This window comes from Pseudopipra pipra, chromosome 7, assembly GCF_036250125.1.
Source record: "Pseudopipra pipra isolate bDixPip1 chromosome 7, bDixPip1.hap1, whole genome shotgun sequence".
Classification (NCBI taxonomy): domain Eukaryota; kingdom Metazoa; phylum Chordata; class Aves; order Passeriformes; family Pipridae; genus Pseudopipra; species Pseudopipra pipra.
Genome location: NC_087555.1, coordinates 37,954,851 through 37,976,025, shown reverse-complemented (window position 1 = coordinate 37,976,025; position 21,175 = coordinate 37,954,851). Strand labels below are relative to the sequence as shown.

At 48.2% G+C, this 21,175-nt stretch overlaps 1 protein-coding gene across 1 annotated transcript in view; it reads right to left on the bottom strand.

Annotated features, from left to right (window-relative positions):
- KIF5C (kinesin family member 5C) overlaps window positions 1-20,224 on the bottom strand; it is a 70,820-nt gene extending 50,596 nt beyond the window's left edge. The window contains exon 1 of the mRNA XM_064661669.1: window positions 19,999-20,224. Coding sequence (XP_064517739.1) covers window positions 19,999-20,124 — 126 coding nt within the window. The 5' untranslated portion in view covers window positions 20,125-20,224. The remainder of the gene's footprint in view (window positions 1-19,998) is intronic.
- Between the last annotated feature and the right edge of the window lie 951 nt (window positions 20,225-21,175).

Genomic DNA, 21,175 nt, shown 5'->3' with positions numbered 1-21,175 from the left:
CCCTAACTCAAGAGGCCAAAACCCACATGGACACACAACCCCAGACATCCCCTTATCCCATTTATTTCCTTCATGCCTGAGTTGAGGCTTAGAGAGCAATGTCAGCTCATCGTCCCACCGTGGGAAGCACAGCACTCCAGGCAAACACCACTCTGGTGCAATCAATCCAGCTCTTCCAGTGCCTGGAATGTCAGAGAGCCTCCCCCCAAAAAAAGCAATCCCATCAAAACTGTGCTCCACTGCCTGCAAAGTGTTATTTATCTGCCAGACTGAGAAGCTGCACAGGTAAGGCAGCAACTCACGGATCAGATTTCTTCCTGGGGGTTTTTGTTTGGGAAGCTGAAAGGCTGGAAAACTCATCCCTGGTACCTGAAGAAAATAAGTGGATGTGAAGGACAAAATGGCTGCACAAAGTGAGAGCAGTTATGGGTTTTTTGGGGGGAGGATTTTGTGCTTCACCTCCACAAAGGCAACTAAAGGCTCGTGCTCTGTCCCGTGAGGGGGGGAAGAGGGACAGACCCTCTGCCCACCCTCAGCTTGAGGGTTTGTGCTTCTTTTGCTCTGCCACCACTTCTTTTCCATCCTAAACACCCTCAACCCCCTTCTCCTCACCTTCCCCACCAGCTCCTCATGCTCCTCCCTCATTCCTTGTTCAGGAGCTCCTGCCTGGATCTCTGATGTTGGAGAAACGTTGGGCACTCCCCATGTCCCCCCCCTCACCCTGTCCAGCTTTGGGACCCTTCCTTCTGCCTCCTCGTGCTCCTCTCCTCACCACCACACCCACCAGCTCCAGGTTTTATGTTTTGGGGTGGATTTTTTTAGGTTTTGTTCCTGTTATTGTTATAATCTCTTAATTTTTTCACAGACTTTCCTCAAAGGCAACAAAAGCCAAACCCACCCTACAAAAACAACACGCTGGCAGATCCAAAAGGATTGCTCCAAAACAGAGAGGGAGGGTGAGCAAACACAAACATCCCCTGGATTTTTTAGCCTGATCCCAAGCAGTCCTTTTTTTTCCTCCCCATTGTCATCTTCAGAAATAACATCACTTGTTGTTTTTGTTTTTTTTTTTCAAATGTAACTCAGCTTGAATTAAACACCAAAATCAGGAAGCAATTCGAGGAAGCAATAAGCAGCCAGAAATAAAATGTTATTTTCTGAGCTATGCCAACGATTTTATCCGTGCACCTCCTCCATACATTATTTTCCAAACTTTCTCATTACGTGCAGTGTATTATCTCTCATACATAAATCACATCTTCCTTCCTATGCAATTGCTTCCTACAGTCCCCCTGACAATCTGTTCCATTAACTTGTGCCACTGCTGCATAATGGCTGGGATAAGTGCTCCAATCCACCCACACAATTCCTGCTGAAGTTGTATTGACAGCAAGATGGATTCTGCTCTGGCCCTTCAATAGCACCAAGGATTGTCTTCATAGATATGGCCAATTATTATTTCACTGGCTTAACATTATCAAGGTTTCCTATTGAGTTTACAGGCTGGGTATTTTAAAAGAAAAAACAAAAAAAAGGATTTCACAAGTACCAAAAGGATTTTAACCATAAATTCCAAATTTACCAAATTTTACAAGCACCATCACAGAGCTGTACTGTCAGCAGAAGCTAATGCAGTCTCAATTAAAAAAATTTAAGATAACCAAATATATTTCCAGTTTAAAAAATAAATAAAATAAAATACCTCTCAACTCTCTGAAATACCACCCAGACAGGAAATGAGGAGTTCTCAGTGCTAAGAATGAGAAGCCCTAACATAATTCCATACTTAAATCCCTGTGATCTTCAGGTAGAAGTTGAGGGTCGACTCCACCCATGGATTGTGAGATGACACCTCACCTTCAGGCATCTAAATCCACAGCCCCATCCCCAAAGTCCTCCTAAAAAGGTGAGGTGGCTCAGGACAGAATTCCCAAGAGCCAGCAGGGAGCTCAGGGATAGAATTGCTTAAGTAGAAAAGAGGAAGAGAGAATACAAACTGCTGGGTTTCTTTGATTTTGGGGGGGCTGTGAGGAGACATTCGGGTGTGATGAGGAGTTTAGCCTGAAACCATCCCCTAAAATCAGAGATATCACTGAAATTTCTCACAAGAGAGGCACAAGTTTGTTCTGCTTGAGCAGACAACACATCCCAAGGAGCACAAGAGCACAGAGGTGGGAGGGGGTCCCAGAGAAGTTTCCCAGAGAAGCTGTGGCTGCCCCTGGATCCCTGGAAGTGTCCAAGGCCAGGTTGGAGCAACCTGGGCTGGTGGAAGGTGTCCCTGCCCATGGCAGGGGGTGGGACTGGATGGGCTTTAGGGTCCCATTCCAACCCAAACCTCTCTGGGATGCTCTGAGCCAGGAAGAGCCACCCTGACAGGGCAACATTTCAGGATGATACCAGAGTTTAGGGATGTCTGTGGGAGGACAGTGGCAGGGAAAGGGAGTGATGTGGGTGATTTAGGGAGGAACCAACATGGGATGAAGGGGGAAAAGCACCAGCTCTGTGAGGAGGCTGCTGGTCACCCTGCTTGTCTGGCTGTGCCCCACATCCCATCAGCACAGTCCTATCCTCTTCCAGAATTCCTTTCTAACTCTCTTCCTGGGTGAGGGACTTCACTCTGGGTGCATCCCTGTTTATGGGGACCTAAGGAAACCAGCAACCAAAGAGGGACCACAGGTCATAAGGTCCACGTGTCCGTGCTTCCAGCTGCATCCCTGGGCCAGGAGGTGTGGAAAGGGGCTCAGCAGGAGCAGGAGGGTTCTTTTCCCCCCTTTATCCCTGTGAAAGGGCTGCAGTGAGTCATGGAATCATCAGCTGGGGAAAGCTTTTGGTCCCTGCAGGGACCAGGGCTCAGTTTATCGGACGAGTCGTTCGGCAAACCGTGACTGTGCTGAATCCCTGTCACTGTTATCCCGGCTCCCTGCCCAGCCCCAAGAGTTTTATTGATGCAGCTGGAATGACCTGTGAGTGGGTTTGACTGGCTGCACACGATGCCACTGCCAGAGCAGCCAGGTAACAGCACCACGTGACGTGCAGCAGCTTAATTAACGTGGCCAATTATTTCCCAGATAAGTTTTCCCTCCCCTAAGTGCTCTTGTAGGAAAGGTTTTATAAATAAAAGATGGGTAATTGCAGGCCTGGAAGATAGAATTTTTCAGAGAGGGGAGAAAGCAAATTATCACCAGTGGCAATTCCATTTTTCAGTCCAGGCACGTCCTGCACTGCACCGAGTTTCTCCTGCAGAAGGTGGAATAAAACACATTCCTTCCCTCCAGCCCAGAGAGCAAGAATTCAAGTCTTCCCTCCCTTTGAAAATGCAGAGGCCACATTGACTGAACACTTCCTCCATTCCCAAGTGGGATAAATAGCTGGCCCTGCAAATCCCCCCCTGGAATTGCACTGAACTTATGAGGCAGAGGGAATTCTTTTCCCCACAAGCTGCAGAGGTTCTGCAGCTCCAGGGCTGTTACAGTGTTGTTGGTAAAGCCCAAGGAATAAACAGGTTCTATTCTCCTAAAGCCATTTATCTCTACTGAGAATCAAAAACATGGTCACAAACAGAGGAAGAAAACAGAAGCATGTAAGAAAAGCAGTTAAATTCAGTTATTATGTTAAATTCAGTTATTACATTTTCCCCTTATTCTGTTGCACTGACTAAGGAAATGCCACTGCCATCCCAATCCATTTTCTGTGTCATCTTGCCCTATAAAAACACTTCAACAGTAGCAAATCACCCAGTGGATGAAATTTCTGAATTTGCCTGGGTTAAAAAAAAAAAAAAAGGAAATTTATTCAGAATAAACCTAAATAAGCCAAATAGTCATACCAAGTTGTCCAAAAAAAAAAAAAAAAGCTTAAATCTTGCTAATATTCCCAAAAACTTATTTGGAAAATAAATTAAACCATGTATGATCAGGCACTGCAGAGCAATCTGAGACAAACTCAGCATTTCTTTTGCATAGAGGGCTTAATTATTGATCTACTTTATGAATATTTCTGTGGAGCTGATGGAGTTTGGCTCGTGGCCAGTGATCCACTTTTAGCTCTCCCTGCTAGCAGAAAGAACCTTTAACTCCTTGGGAAAAAACAAAAAAAAAAAACAAAAAAAAAAACAAAACCAAACCAAAACAAAACAAAAAAAACCCCCCAAAAAAACCCCCAACACTTCAGAAAGCCTTATTTTATTTTGCTAAAGATCTGCAATTTAGGAAATCAAACCTTAGAAGTTTATTTTAAAGCCTTTCTTCCACGTGGAAAGAAAGGCTCTTAAAGAAACTTTATAGGAATTTTAAGTATAAAAAGTTCCCAAAACAAAGGCAACTGTTAAATAATCCTCTTGAGCAACATTTTTTATAGTTCTGACACAGCAATACTCTGAGTCACAGCTCTCTCATTATTATTATTGACTTGTACTGGTGCAAACTAGTGCAAGTTATCCAAATTTTTCCTGGTTTTTACCAGGCTCCAGCATTCCAAAGAACCTACCCTACTTCCTTATAGCAATGGGATAAGAGAATCTGACAATTTATTTGGTATATAAAACAATGCAAACTAACAGCTTAGAAAGGAAATACAGAAAATATTCTTTGGAGAAGAGAAAATTAATTCAGGAAGCCTGAGACTCCTCCAGCTAAAGGTCTTGGGATTTTAGGAGCAGTTGAGAATGAAAACAATGAATATTAGGAAGAATTTATTCCCAGAGAGGGTGATCAAGCACTGGAACAGGCTCCCAGGAAAGTGGTGGAGTCCCCATCCCTGGAGGGATTTAAAAGCCATGTGGATGTGGCACTTGGGGACCTGGGGCAGTGCTGGGGGAATGGTTGGATTGATGCTCTTAAAGGGCTTTTCCAACCCAAACCATCCTGTGGTTTTCGTGATTCATTTCTATTTTGTAAAATCCAGCGCTTCAAAACTGGTTTGAAACGGCTGGGTTTTTGTTATCTGGAGAACACTGTGATTTTCTTTGACCAAAAATTACAATTTCACAGCCAGAAAACAATGCAGGAAAACCTCCCCCAGGCAGCATCTCGGGGCAGCAACAGAAGAGGGGTCAGACAAGGCCATCCTGGGTGGGGACTGTGGGAATAAGCTGCGTGGAGCAGGTTGTCAGGGTTTATAACACCCCACCAAAAAAGCAGAACAGGTGAACATTTCAAAACAAAGCAGTTTTGGGGCCGGTCCCGAGGAAGCTCCGCCTGCAGGAGGGAAGCAGAGCACAAAACCAGCCCAAACTACATCTCAATTCTGCCCTGGCAGCCTCTGTGTTAATCTCTGCTTTGTTAAACATATCACTGGCAGATTTATGGGGCAACTGGGTGGCTCAGGAGATTAGTAATGGGATCCTGAGCGCTGTCAGTTGGGGATTCAAATCCACCTCGGGTCAGGAGGGGTCACAACCAAACCAGAGGGCACCGCTGGTCCAGGGGGCAGCTTTGCTGTCAGCGTGCTCTGAAAAGCAAGGGCTGGAGGGGGAGCAGGGAATAATCCTCACCACTGGTCGTGGGGTGTCCCGTCAGGGTGGATAAACCCTGGCAAAAGGGAACAAGGGAGGTCCTTGCACCCCACTGCCCGTGTTTGGTCCGCGGAGAAAGCGCTTCCCGAGCACCCTGGGGCACTTGCAGCTGGGCTTTAGTCTTGTCCAGGGATTAATCCAGAGCCACTAATTCACTGGGTGAGGGAATCCTGAGGGGGGAATTCCTGGGGGTCTCAGTTCCTGAGGGGTCACCTTGAGTACTGTGTCCAGTTCTGGGCCCTCAGCTCAGGAAGGACATGGAGGGGCTGGAGCAGGTCCAGAGGAGAGCAACAAGGCTGGGGAAGGGACTGGAGCACAAGTGCTGTGAGGAGAGGCTGAGGGAGCTGGGGGGGCTCAGCCTGGAGAAGAGGAGGCTCAGGGGAGACCTCCTCACTCTCTGCAACTCCCTGACAGGAGGGGGGAGCCAGGGGGTGGTTGGTCTCTTTTCCCAGGCAACCATCAGCAAGACAAGAGGGCTCAGTCTTCAGCTGTGCCAGGGGAGGGTTAGGTTGGATATTAGAAAGAATTTCTTTCCAGAGAGGGTGCTCAGCCATTGGAATGGGCTGCCCAGGGAAGGGGTGGATTCTCCATCCCTGGAGGTGTTTAAGGACAGACTGGATGTGGCATCAGTGCCATGGGCTGGGAACCACAGCGGGGTTGGATCAAGGGTTGGGCTTGATGATCTCTGAGGTCCTTTCCAACCCACCTGATTCTATGATTCTATGATTCTATGAAAACTGTGCTGGCACTCCCAGCAGCATCGAGCCCAGGCACATCTCTGCCCCCCAAAGTGACCTGTGAGGAGCCAAAGCACCCCCTGTGTGATGGCCACGGCAAGAACGTGGTTCTGCACCAAACAGAGCTGAGTGTTCTCATCCCACCCTCACCAACAGCAGCTGTGGGACCAACAGCAGCACTGGGACGTGTAGATTTATTTTCTTCTGCCCTCGAGAACTGAAAATCTCGATTATTCCAGAGTCCAGGCTAGACTATCCAAGACATTCATAACCTAAATGGAGTAACCATCTCCCAGAGCTCAGGAAACAACCCTCAGCCCTTGATATCTGTGCTCCTGATTCACAGAGCAACCACAACCCCAGAGCTCAGGGAATAACCCCTCGATGCCTTTGCTGGACGAGTTTGGTCCTGATTCACTGGGAGACCAGCAACAACAACTCAGACTCACTCCCTCATTTACAGACTGAGGCACTAAACTCCAGGAGTGCTGGAAGCTGGAATGTTTACAGACCTGATGCTGCAGCAGGATTTTCAAACCCTACAGTGTAGCTGCTCTGCACCAGCCTCCTTTCATGCAATTTAATTAAAACTCGGAGAATTACAGAAGGAGAACAACAGAATGTACTTCCCTCCACCTCTTCCACTGAAAAGGGATACTCAAAAGAAGAACTGAAAGGGCAGAAAGCACCCCAGGTTTTACCCACAGAGATATTTGATGCACGGCTGCCCCAAAATTACCTTTTTCTTTTTTTGTAGCTGGATGAGTTGAGGCCTTGACCTGCATCTATTGGAGACATTCAGCTCTGCAGCTCCAGGAGTGCTGGAACAGCCACGACTTGGGGATGGAAGGGCCTTGAGATGTCAAGGCTGGCAGAGCAATTACAAACTAATGCAGACAAGTTGCTCCTGGCAACAAACCTCTTCAGGCACAGAGGGAGAACAGCCTTCACTGCACAGACCCTGCACGGGCAGGGCCACTCTGAGGGGGTTCTGGGCACCCTCTACCTCTCCCTGTCCTGGTTCTGCAGTGCCTGGGGCACACTCAGCCCTGCCAGGTCCATGTCCCACAAGCTCAAAGCTTGTTTAACAAGAACAGAGAGGAAAATCAGCTGTTCCAGGAAGGAAGGCACCAAAATGTCAGTGTTTGAGCCCCATCAGAAGATCACTGACCTCCCTTCCCTCTGGTAACTCTTTATAGAATCCTGGAATATCCTGAGTGGGAAGGGATCCACAAGGATCATCAGTCCAACCCCTGGCCCTGCACGGACACCCCAACAATCCCACCCTGTCCCTCAGAGCGTTGTCCAAACCCTCCTGGAGCTCTGGCAGCCTTGGGGCTGTGCCCACTGCCCTGGGGAGCCTGGTCAGTGCCAACCACCCTCTGGGGGAAGAATCTTGTCCTGAGATCCAACCTAAAATTCCCTGGGGTCCTGTTCCTGCTCACACAGGGCACAGATTGGAGTGAGGATATTGAAGACCCCAATGAGATCTCCCTTCAGTCTCCTCCAGCCTCCTCATAAAGCCCCTGCAGACCCTTCCCCATCCTCCTTTGGATGCTCTCTCATGGCTTAATGTCTTTTTTAAACTGTGGTGCCCAAAAACTTCCACCGATTTTTTTTTTTTTACCTCCTGATTCTTCTCCCAGTTTGCCCAGTGTCTTCTCCCAGTTTGCCCAGTTTCTTCTCCCCCTTCACTACACTCAGTCTCAGAGAGGTGGGGGTGCAGAAGAGAGAGCACAGCTCCCCCACCCCCCCCCCCCAAGCACAGCCAGACACAAACCCTGGTCACTTGGAGCCCAGTTCCTCTCTCCCTGTTCCTCTTACCTCTGTGTAAGGAGGAACCTGCTCACCCCTCATCCACAGCCTCACAACCAGCTTCTGCTTCTTGCACTGATTTCCTTCCATCCCTCATTCCCTCTGGATTTAATAAAAGAACAGAACTCTTAGTTTTGCTTGACTTATTCAAACCTCACAATTTTTGGTGCCAGCCATCCGAGTCTCCCTCAAGCACAAGCATGGGGGGATCAGGTAGTTATTAAAAATACATATATAAATTTTAATAATATTTTTAAAAAACCTTAATAGGACCAGGTAATTATTTTAAAAAATATAAATTTTAATAATATTTTAAAAAAAACTTAATAGGAACCTGCTAAATGGAGACCCCAATGCTCTTTGTCAAACCCACGTGTTTGTGGGATTGGGATCACGGTGCTGCAGAGCTTGGTTTGGAAATCCTCAGCAATCCTACCCCAGTCAAGGCATTCTTATTTATACCTCTAGTTCATAAAAATCCTGTAAAGTGATTAGACAAGTAGGGACAAAAAAATTCCTTACAAGCCAGAATTACCGTTTCCTCCCTTTTCCACACCAGTTGTCAGGAGGAAAACGGAGCATTTAACAATCTGGTTTTTGCATCTCTGATAAGTTAATTCATCACTGATAAACGAAATCAGTCACCATGAAATTCAGAATCGTTTAAATCTCGTTCAAAACCCAAGGCCCCAACCTGGCCCTGCATTTGGCAGCAAGAATATTTACACCACCTTGTCCCACACTGAGAAACTGGTGGTGACAAGCAGGGCTTTCCTGGACAGCTGGCAAAGGGTTCTGAGTGTGTTACTACACAGACTGCAGCTCAGAGAGTTGAATAGGAACATACTGAATATATATATATATGTGAATAAAAGTGGTATTATTGAGCTGGGTAAAACACACCACACCCAGGCACACACAGCAAAACACCCTCCGTGAACTCTGTAAGGACAAAGAGCTGCAGAATTTCCTTTTCAACTGCACTGCCTGGACCTTCTTTAGCCATTTTTGGGCTTTTTATGAGCAAAACAAAATAGATTTTCTGGCTCATACCCCCTCCTGTGCTCTCCCTGCAGCTAGAAGTGCATTACAGCTCTCCCAGCACAGCCATGAGATCAGCAGAGGAGCCCCACTTTCTGCTAAATTATCCAGAAAGGGCCTGGAATTATCTGCCAGTAATTCCATTATCAGATTTAGTAATGCTGATGTATTCCCTCTGCAATTCCCAAATCCTCAGAGCAGGGTGCAGCCCTGCCATGCTTCATTCCCTGAGCTCAGTGATGGTGTTCAACACTTGTATCCATGAGTGAAAGTTCTGGTGCTGCTTCCTGACACACCGACAGGGGAAATGAGGGAAGGACCTGCTGAATGAGTCATGTAAACACAGGACCTGTTCTTATGTAAATCATCATTCCTATTCTGATTTTTTTTCTACAGCAGAGACAAACAGAACCTGGAACACACCGGGGCTGGCAATTAGCAGGAGGTAAGGAGGGTGCAAATAATCATTAAGACCTTTTGTTTTCATCAGTATAAAGCAGTTGCTCGTCCTCTTAAGCCACAACCTGCAGGATTTCAGCCTCCAGCCACCCTCAGCACTTGGCACCGCTTCAAAAAAAAGCCAAACCAAACAAAAACCAACCCCTTAATCCTGAAGCCACCGAGGTCTCATCTCCCCCATCCTCGATGCTTATCCAATTTACAATTCCGGGATCCCAAAGCCTCTGAAAGCTACTCCCAAATGGCAGGGTTTAATAATAATAATAATAATAAATAAATAAATAAATAAATAAAAAGCAAGTAGTTTTTGTTACACAAACCAGCTCAGCCTTGGGGGTCACTGGTAAATGAGCAAGATCTCCTCTCCACCTGATCCTTCTCTTGTATCTAAGAGGAGGGATAACTGTTCATGGAAGGAGGGATAACTGTTCCCAGCCACACCACCGTGCAGCAAGGAGGACCTGGAGGGGCTGAGTGCTGCCTCCTGCATCCAGGGACACATTTATCCCATTGGAAAAGCAGGGCAGACACACAGCAAAGCTCTCCAGGTCCTAAACACTGCGGGTGCCTCTCTCCAGGACTCCAGGACACAGTAATTGCTCTGAATTCCCACGTCCGGCAGCTGCTTCAGCTTTCAGGCTTCTTGTGTTTCCCAGAGTCCCAAATGACTTTCTCAAAATGAGCCTGAAGCGTGCACAGGCAGCTGCTCAAAAATCAGAAATCCCTGAGATTTAAAGCTCCAAACCCTATAACAAAATAGCAGGGAAAAGCAAGGAGTGTTCCCGCAGCACAAACAGGGATGAAGGAGCTGATGCCTCGGGTCACTGGCAAGTCAAATCCAGTGAGTTGTTGAGTTCTAGCACACAGTCTGCCTCCAAACCAGACCAAATCCAAGCCCTGCTAACAGATTTACAGCTGCATCAAGGCAAAAAAGCAACCTACTGAGCTCCATTAAAATGACACATTCAGACAGCACTGCCTCTGCTGGAATGGCACCTGCTCATATCAGGAAACACAACAAGGGGATAATTAATTATAAGAAAAACAGGAATCACATATTAAGTGATAGACTATGACCAATTCTGGCTATGAAACCACCTCAGGTGCTTCCATTTTCCTGCTCCTGCCCAGGCAACCCTTCCTCAGAGCTCTACAGCTCCAGCATCACATATGGTAGATGAAAATAAGTTGGTTTTGCTGGCAACAGCTCCGTTTGAAGTTTATGGCTGAGGTTACTCCATAACACTCTGAAAATCTGGGCTGCACATAAAGCAAGCAACGGGCAGAATAAATCCCCTTATTTACCAATATAAGCAAATATTTCTCTCCAGGATGAAGGAACATGTGGCTCCTGGATAGTGAGATTAACGTTGCTCTAAGATTTGTTTGCAGCATTGAACTGGTTTGCTTTGAAGTTAAATTGTGAAAGACACCCTAAAGTGGGGGATAACTGAGGCAGTGTGTTTATCAAATGACAGCAGGGTGGATATTTAGGGTTGACCCAGAAAGGGGTAAGAAAATACAAAAAAAGAATACGGGGAGGTTTTTAAGAGGAGAAAAACAAACAAAATGCAAGATAAAAGGGGAGGGAGGGGAAGTAATATAAAAGGAGAGAGGGAACAATAAATGTAATATAAAAGGGGACAGGGGAAAAAAAGTAATGTAAAGGGAGAGAGAAGCAGAGGACAGACATGACATGGGGGCAGCAGTTTGAGGGTAACAGGTTAATGCTGAGCAGTGGCATTTGTGTGATTTATGCAGCGATAAAAATAAGTGTTTGAGAGGAATTAACTGGTGCAGTTGGAGAAGACGGAGCTGTGGGAGTGCAGAGAACTGTGTGTGCCATGGAACAGCTCCTGAGCACCCCCAGGAAAGCCTGGGAGGAGCAGAGGATTACCAAGTGACCAACACAGAACCTCCAGGCTCTGGGAGAAGCTGCAGCATTCCCACATCTCCCTGCTGGCCTAAATACTGCGATCCCAGCAATGCAGGAGGGCTGGGCAGGCAGGAAAAGAGATTACAACTGCAGAAAAATCTGACTTCTGGTAACAGCTTTGCTAAAAATACTCCCTAACCCAGTTACCCCAATTCCGAGAACGGTCTCCTGCACAGCCTTGGCTCGGTGGGGGAATAATTCAGCAGCCACAATGACTCTGGGGTGTCACAGCCTTCCCTGCACGGCCCCAAGGTGACTTCAAAAGTCAACTTGCACCCCTCCAACTCAGAGGTCTTTAGCTCAGAGGCTGCCACGGGGCCAGCAGGATGGAACAGCCTGTCACAGCAATAATGTCCAATTCAGGAATGTCTCCTCCTGCAAAAGTTGCTGAAAGCCTTTGGGCCATTGAACTTGTAATAAAACGTGGTTTCGGCACCGAATCCTCCTCGTGCAGCTGAAATGTTTAACAAAAGCTTCAAAACAAGCCCAGTTCTGCAGGAATCCCACTGCTCCCTGACCCAGAACAGTCTCTTCCATCAACCAAAAGCACCTCCTGTCCATCATCGTGAACAGGGAGCAGAGACAAATTTCTCTTAGCAGAGAGGCACTGAAAAAAAATGAATCATTTTTGGCAAAGACATCCAAGAGGACTGCTATCAAATATTTATCTCTGGATACTCATTTCTCAGGGGGGGAGAAAAAAAATCCCCCATTCCTGGTGTCAGTTAAACTCTGTGCCACACTTTGAAAATGTGCATTTCCTGAAGCTGTCACAGGACCAATTATTGATGTTATAAAGGGAACCTGACAACAATCACATGCATTTCCAGGACATCCCATGCAAAGTCAAGAACCAAAGAGGCCATAAATATATAGGAATGGCTTGGCTCTTCCCAGGAGATGAATAAAATCCATGAGGAATCCCATAGCTGCCACTCCACACCTTTATGATTCTGAAGGATCCCATTTGGGATATTTTGAGGTAGAGGGGGTTTTTTTTTGCTGCTGCTGTGTTGGGTTTGTTTTGTCGGGATTATTTAAGCATGGGATGTTCTCACACTCCAAAATCCAGTAAAATGGAATAAAGGCATTTTCCCTGTTCACAAAGCCAAGCACCATTATCCAGTGTGTACCTTCCACTGGGGCTGGAAAAACAAACGTTGGCAACACCACAGTCGAAGTCAGAAAGTGTCAGACAGTTACTGAGCGACTCTAAATCACTCGTTCTGCTTCTACACCTGGGTTTCAAAAGGTTTCAGCAACACCAAACCCAACAAAAAAGGGAAAACAAAGAGTCTGGAAGTATTTGGGAGGTTCCTGTGCTTGGTCTTGTTGGGTTCCATAAGACAAAACATGTCAAGCTCAAAGGAACCCAACAAAAACAGACACAAGTGCACAGGACTGGTGTAGATGTCATGAAAAAAATTTAAAAAAATAAAACAAAACCCCAACAAACCACAAACAAATCCCCTTGTGTAGAAGAGATCTTTTCATGAAAACATTCACAGTTCCAAATGCACTTTTGTATTCAACTAAACCAGCCAGATTTTAAGCAGAAACTCATCAGCAACCAGACAGAATTTTGGAAGGAGACAAATCCTAAGTGACTCATTTTCGTGATAACAGGAAGGACACTGAGATAATACCAAGGGTGGCAGCAGTCAAGTTAAAAATTAAATTAAATCATCTTTCCTCCTCTGTTTTCCCCTCCCCCAACCCCAATCCTCAAAAAACTACCACAGGGAAAAAAAATGTTAATATTAAAGATTTCAGAGTGGCATCTCATCCTTCCCTAAATCTGACTGTGCCAGGCTCAACAAACATTCACCAAATGAATCCAAGCCCCAGTCACTCCCTGGTGCATCCCAGGGGAAGGAACAACCACTGCCAGAAGCTGGAAAGAGGTTCTCCAGGACAGATCCTCAATGCCTAAACCTTCTGGGCCCAAAAGGAGGTACCAGAGGGGAAAAGACAACACAGAGTGGCTTGAAACTACATTTTCCAGTTGTTTGACAGCCTATCTTGTTGAAATCCATCAGCTGTATTTTAGGTTTCAAAGCTTTAAGTAGGAATCCGTGGTTTTGACAGGAGAGGTGAGGAGGATGAAGGTATTTTTTAGAGAAAAAACTGCCAAGTGGGATTAGGAAAAGGTAAAAAAAAAAATGATGCCCCGAGAAAACACAACTGGGAAATCGCTTTGGTGAGAAAACAAGCTCTTTATTTTGAGTAAATCATCTTTCTAGCACCACCACCAGTAAATAGAAGCTGTTTTCACACCTGAGTTCACTGCTTTTTTAGAAAAGAGAAGACAATACACAAGTGCAGCACACATTGATCCCTGATGGATAATTTCCCCCCAGTTCAGCACTTCCAGACAAGCCTGAAAGAACATCCTTTCCAGAGGGAAAACAGCAGAGGATTCAGAAGGGAACCAAAGAGAACTCCCCCTAAAAAACAACTCTGTCCCCACAGGAGGGACTGGTTGTGCTTAAACCCAGCAAGAACATTCCAAGCAGTGTTTAACCAGCCAAGGATTCTGCTTGGAATCTTAATGGGATGGGAAGAATCCCTGCCTCCCAAAAATTGGTTCAGTGCCAACAGAATCCCAGGAGCTGAATCAGCTGCCACTCATCCTGATACCTGTGGTTGTGGAACTGGACAGATGCAAAGGCAGGGGGGGAAAGAACAATGTTTGGGCTTTGGAGAAGCTCAAGTGTCCTTATCAAGACAGGTTTTTTTCCACTGACTTACACTGTGGAAGTGTAATATTGTACATTTGCTTCTGTGCTTTATGGGAGTCTTGCTGTGCCAAGAAATAAATGCATTTCTTGATAATGAGCTCCAGAACTGTTTCATCCTTTAGCCAACACACTGTAAAAACAGAACCAAGGCACTCCTGTGCCAGTCACCTCATCAATGTCCACCCCATCCCAGGATTTTAACCTCCTCCCAAGCTCCTGAAAGTGTATGTGAAGCACCTTAGGAAAATAGCTCCCTGAATGGCCACACCAGTTTTCAGGAGTAAATGAAACAGTTTTTCCTGCAAGGCACAGAAAAGCCAGTGGAATCATCCTGTTCTTTCCCAAGTGAACAGCAACACGTCACGATCTACAGGCTCCTGCTTCTTCCTGAGGCACCTACTGAGAAAAATCACCCCCTCCAAAAAAAAAAAACCAAAAAACAAAATACCAAGTGCCAGCTCTGTCAGTCTTGTGCTGCTGCTGCTGCTGCTGCTCTGGAAATGGTCTGACCTGAAAGCAGCATCACCCACAGCCACGGGGGGATGAGCACAGCACGTCCTGGCTCTGCTCAGCCAAGGCAGCAGCTTTGGGCAGGAAAATCTCGGGCTCTGGGAAGGTTTGAGACACTTCTGAAAGCAGCAGCAGCTCCCACAAAGGTGTTTGGCAGCTCTGGTGTCTTCAGACCCCAGGATTCCAGAGAAATGCTGTGCTCAGCCGTGCCAGGTGTTGTATCCCACACCAGCCCTTCACAAAAAAAACTCCCTCAGCCCTCTCTGGGAAAGAAGAGCTGGAAAACACACCAAAGATTCCGGGAGACAAAGCAGGGATCAGCTTCCCAGGCTAAGGGATCTGCTGGGAGAACAGCACTCTGTGTATCCCCTGACAGCTTTCACACCACGACAGAAGTCACATCTTCACATCTTCCATCCAGCAGGAGCTTTGATAAAAGGTATTTATAGATCCACCACGAACAAATCCTCCCCAAGCAGAGGGGCTGTGCATTTTGTGGGAGAGATGGAAGCTTGGCTGTTGTCAAAAGCACCAGGAAAAAAGCCCAGCAGCACAGGCTGGTAGTTTAATTTTTATTTTCTTTACTAGCCATTTATCTATTATCACAGGGATAAATTTCTCTTTTTTTAGGTCTGTCTTAACCCCAGAGTGACAACTGCTTGACAGCACTAGAGATCTCTGTACAGGAGGGATTTAAAAGCACATTAAGAACATGCTTTTTTATTAGCACAGACTCTGCTGACTTCACTGGCACATATGAAAGAAAAGCTAAAACATATCCAGGTATTTTAAGGATGGAAATAAGGGAGAATCTCTCCACAAGACATTCCAAAAGAAAAAAAAACCACAACCTTGCTCAGCTTCCACCCCACCCACTGCAAGGGAATCAGCCATCAATCTTTGTTTTCCTTTCTCTCAGGGAATATTCTGAGTTGGGAGGGACCCACAAGGATCATCAAATCCACCTCTTAGCCCTGCACAGGAATTCCTTTCATGGAACATGACACTGCAGAACAGCAGTGACCAAGGCAGAGTATCAGGTGATGAGTCTGCTTGTTTGGTTTGAGGCACATTAGTTATTTATGTGGAATATTTCACGGATGAGACAACAGAATTTCCCCCGTGAGAGTAAAGCTCAATCCTGGGGGATCCTCCCGCTGATCCGGCTCTCTGCTGGATTTCCCACGGGCAGGAGCCCATCGGGGTGGGCACTGAGGGGCTGGGAAAGGCTCTGCCTGTGCCTGACACCGGGATCTGCAGAGCTCAGCAGCTCCCGCTAAGCCGGGCTTTACACATTCCCTGCTTTACACATTCCCTGCTTTACACATTCCCTGCCACTGCAGCGCCCAAAGCAGCTGACAGCCACAATGAAGAGTCTTTTATCCCTTTCCTGGTAACAACACGAGCTGCCTTTTGGATGTTCTCCTTCCTAACAGCCTGGAAAAAATCACCCTGCACTCAAAGGAAGTGGTCGCTCCGGACTTAAAAAGAAAAAGGAGGGTGAAAACATCATCTCCTCACAACTAACTCCTAAATATTTTACAACAGGGCTGGAATTATTCTCTCCCATAAACATAAAGCAGAAAGCACCCTCCTGGGGAGCACCTGGGCTTCTTTCCATCCTTCCTTTGCAGGTGCTCAGGACTGAAAGCCCTGGGAGGAACAGGGATGAACACAACAAAACCACGATGGATTATCCCCACTGCTCACTCCAGCAAACAGCTCCACGCTCTCCAACGAGCCCACGAGAAGGAAGCCAGCTAGGAAAATACGTTTTTAGGTGTGTCAGCCAACACAATCAATCAGAGAGTCACCTTGAGGTTGCAGAGATAGAGATAAAATGAAGCTGCAGTCTGGGGACTCTGCTGGGCAGCCAAGCGCAAAGGAAAGGGCTGGATTTACCCCCCTCGCCTTTCCCTGCCCTGGTTAAAGGTGAGATCCATCTGAGAGGCTCTTTATAGCCTAAACTTTGAAGCAGAATCAAAACACAGAGGGTTTTTGTCTGATTTAACCAAAGGAAAGCTGAAGGTGAGGCTTGTGATGTTCCACACGAGAGCAAAGCACACAGGGATGGGATGGATGGATGGAAGGGGCCAGGGCATAAAACACGGGGTCAAATCCCAACTCCAAGGGGGGTGACATTGCCCTGGGAATTCCCTGAGGAGGAGCTCTGACCCCCACAACCCCAGGCATCACAGAGATGCAGTTTTAGTCACGGCCTGAAAGGCAAACTCACGCCTAAGTGGTTAAACTCCCTCCACTGCTGCTCGTTTTCAGAAACACCACCCAGTCTGATTTCAGAAATATCATCCAACCTTCAGTTTTTTGCTGGCAAATCTGCTTATGGCCCCAGGGAAGTATAATGGGAGATGACAGTGGGAAGTTCAGGAAAAAAAAAAAGAAAAAAAAAAGAAAAAAAAGGTATTTTCCCCACAATTGTTTGCTGGGAAGAAGTAAATTTATTCAGGCTTACTAGTCAGGGGAAAAAAAAAAGATGTTTCCTTTAAATCATTTCTATTTTATTTTTTTCTTAGGTGGTGACACAATTCCTCTGGGAGGGGTTGGTGGTTTGGTTTGGGTTCTTTTAAATTTCAACAGAACCCTTTTCTTTCCAACATATGAATCAAAAATAAAAGCTGCATTGCAGTGTTTTCAAGTGCTATAGTAAAACACAAAAAAAGAAGTGTTTGGTTCTGGTTTGTTTGTACTTTATATAACATTTCTAAGAGGTTTTGAAGTCTAAACCCCTGCTTTTCTAAGAGGAGGTCTACTCTGGTAGTGCTTTCCACCAGAATCAGGATTCCTTCCCCTGCCAGGCATTATTTGTTGGAGGGAAGCAGCTCCTTAAAACCAGTAAATGAGAATTACAAGTAGCATTTCCTACTCATGCTGCAGTGGAATCCACTGGGGATCAAGTTACACCAAAGCCCAACGAGCTCAGTGCTGCAAATAAAGAGGACAAAGAATACAGAGAGAGATTTTCATGTTCACTTACACCTACAAACCTCCAAGGATCCCCCCAGAGCCCCAGCTGGTTGGTTCCTCTCTCTCTCTGGAAAGCAGAATCTGGATTTGAGGACATACTGCACTGGTGGAGGTGATTAAAATGTGCACCTAAAACCTTGCCCTGGGAAAGAAACTCTAAGCCTCTGATTTCCAAGACAGCAAAAATAACCCCCTCAAACCTGCCAACCTGAATATATATATATAAAATAAATATTTATATCAATAAATGCACGTGCTTTGCTTGTTTCTCTCTATTTTTTTTAAACTTCAGTGGTAGGAAATTAACAGTTGCTGTTATTTTTCCCTTTTCCCTTTACCAAAGGAATTCTCTCCTGTCAGCAAGAAACAAAAAACCTCTTCCAGAGCATCTTAGTAACTGTTTTCTACAGACAACAGATACTTTATGGAAAAAGATACATTATAAGTGGGGAAAAGAGAATTCCAAACTCCATTTCTCTTAAGAACACAGCCCCTGCTAAAGGATTTACAGTAATGTATTTTAATCTGGTTTTAATATGTCTGAGGGTTTATTTGTTTAAGGGGGGGAGAGGAATTTGCTGACATTTGTTTTTTTTAAACACCCAAATGACCGTGCTACAGTTACATTTTCGTTCCTGATATTTGCTGGCCAAATCCAGCCCTCCCCTGCTGACCAAGATTGATAACCAATTTGATTATTCTATTGTTAACAGGCTGCTGGGGGTGGTACAGCTTTAACCTTCAAAGAAAGACAATTAATTTGGCTACGGGGGGAACATTTCTATAAATTACATAAAAGAATAAGAAAACAAGGTAATAACCGTTTGTGTCCTGGATCGACTCATTTTTCCCTTGCAACTGTTCTGCAACTTTCACGGGAGGAGTTTCTCACAAACTCAAGGTTTTAAGAAGAATTTTAACAAATCTTGCACTGACAATTACTTTTAAGAGCTCTTTATCGTTGTCTGGTGTGGAACACGTTATCGGTTTAACCACAGAGGACCAATACGTGAAATAAAGCACCAAGCACAAGGCAAACCAAAAATCTGAGTTCAGGCACCCGGCGCTGTCCGTGCCCCCCCTCCAAAACCAGCACCGGCGGGTTCCCGAGATCAACCCCTCCCAGGGACCCGTTTTTGGGGGGCTCCAGCCGCGGGGAGGGAAAGGGAAGCGCTGATGAAATCAGCCCCGGGGAAGGAGCCACATCCCGCACCCTTTGTTCCCTCTAAATGAACCCTTGGGAACACGCGAGCCCCCGCAGAGCGCGGGGAGGGCGCTGCGGGCAGAGGGACCCTCGAGATTCGGGCCATTGGATCCTTTCGGACGCGATGACAAAACTTGGGTCGCGTCCCCCCCCGGGATGATCGGCGAGGACCCGCCAGCACCGCCCGCTCGGGGATGCGCTGCGGCCACGGAGCGCTCCCGCAGCCGCGGGAATGGGGATCCAGGGATGGGGGTGCCGGGGATGGGGGTGCCGGGGATGAGGATTTCGGGGATCGGGGATCCTGGGGATGAGGGTGCCGGTCATGGGGGTCCCAGGGATGAAAAATCCAGGGATGAGCATCCCAGGGATGGGGATGCCGGGGGTGACGGTCCCGGGGGTGAGGGTCCTGGCCATGGGGGTGCCGGGGATGAGGACCCCGGGACGAGCATCCAGGGGATGGGGGTGCCGGGGATGAGGACCCCGGGGATGGGGGTGCCGGGGATGAGCATCCCGGGGATGGGAGTCCCGGAGGTGAGGACCCCGGGGATGGGAACCCCAGGGATGAGCATCCCGGGGATGGGAGTCCCGGAGGTGAGGACCCCGGGGCTGAGGGTCCCGGGGCTGGGGTAACTCCGCCGCCGGCGCTGCCGCAGGGGCGCGGCGGAGCGCGGGGGCCGCCCCAGCCGAGCATGCCCAGTGCCCGGCATGACATCAGCGCCCGAGCCCGCCGAGCCCCCGCGCCCCCGGCCCTGCCCGGAGACCCCCGGGGGAACCCGGACCCCTCACCGGGTGGGCGGGGGGCAGCCCCGCCGGGGGGGCGCGGGGAGCGCATCCATCCTTCTGCATCCCCCCCCCCTCCGCCGCAGCGGGAACAATGGCCGGGGTGGGGGGGACACACGGCGGAGGGGGGGATTTGGGGGTCCCCCGCGGGCGGTGGGACGGCGGGGAGCGATGCCGTGTCCCCGGCGGGGGATGGCGATGCTCGCGCCGCCCGCGCGCGGGAGGGATGCGGGAGGAGGAGGAGGAGAAGAAGAAGAAGGAGGATGCGGCAGACTCACCCCGATGACCACGGTCTCGTCGCCCTTGAATTTGGGGATGAATTTGTCGCCGCGGAGGATCTCGGCCTCGTTGAGGGGCCGGAAGCGGCACATCACCTTGATGCTGCACTCGGCGGGGTCCGCCATGGCCGGGCAGCAGCGGCAGCGCCGGGCTGGGGCCGCCGGGCGGGCGGGGCCGGGCGGGGCCGGGGCGCCGAGAGCCGCTCACAGCCCCCACAGCCCCTCTCGCAGCCCCTCTCGCAGCCCGCGGACCCGCCCCGGACCGGCCCCGCACCGGCCGCGGCTGCGCGGGGACACGGGGGCGGTGCGGGGACCGCGGCGTCCGCCCCTCGGCATCACAGGGATGCGGGATCGCCGGAGGGGGGGGATGCTGGGAGCTGAAAGATCATCCTGTTCTCTTCCCAGGGACACCTTCCGCTAGACCAGGTTGCTCCAAGCCCCGTCCAACCTGGCCTTGGACATCTCCAAGGGCAGCCACAGCTTCTCTAGGAAACCTATTCCAGTGTCTCACCCTCCCCACAGGGAAGAATATCTTCCATATATCTACACTAAATTTCTTCTCTTTCAGTTGAACCCATCACTCCTTGTCCTATCACTCCAGTTCCTGGTGAAGAGTCCCTCTCCAGCTTCCTTCAGACACTGGACGGTGCTATGGGGTCTCCACACAACCTTGTCCTCTCCAGGCTGAACAGCCCCAACTTTCTCAGCCTGTCTCCAAATGGGAAGTGCTCTGGGCCCCTCATCAACTTTGTGGTTATGCTCTGGACTTGCTCCAACAGACTCCCCTCAGCATCCTTCCCACTCGGACCCCACTTAGTGGCCCCCAACTCAGAGCCCCACTCAGCGCCTTTCCCCCTCAGATTCCCCTTTTCAGAGCTCCCCTCAGAATTTCCCTGAGTTCTCCCCTGAGATCCCTTTGTCTCAAACCAAAGACACGGATGGCTGGTCAGCAAACCAAAAATCTGAGCTCAGGCACCAGGTGCTGTCCATGTACCCCCACCCAAACCAGCACCAGCAGGTTCCTGAGCCCAACCCCTCCCAGAGACCAACCTTGGGATTGTCTTCTCTTTTCCTTAAAACACAAGATTAGCCATGTCTGTGACACTCACAATGTAACTCTTCAATCACAATCATCCAGCTACAGCTACTGATTAACTACAACAACAACAACAAAAAT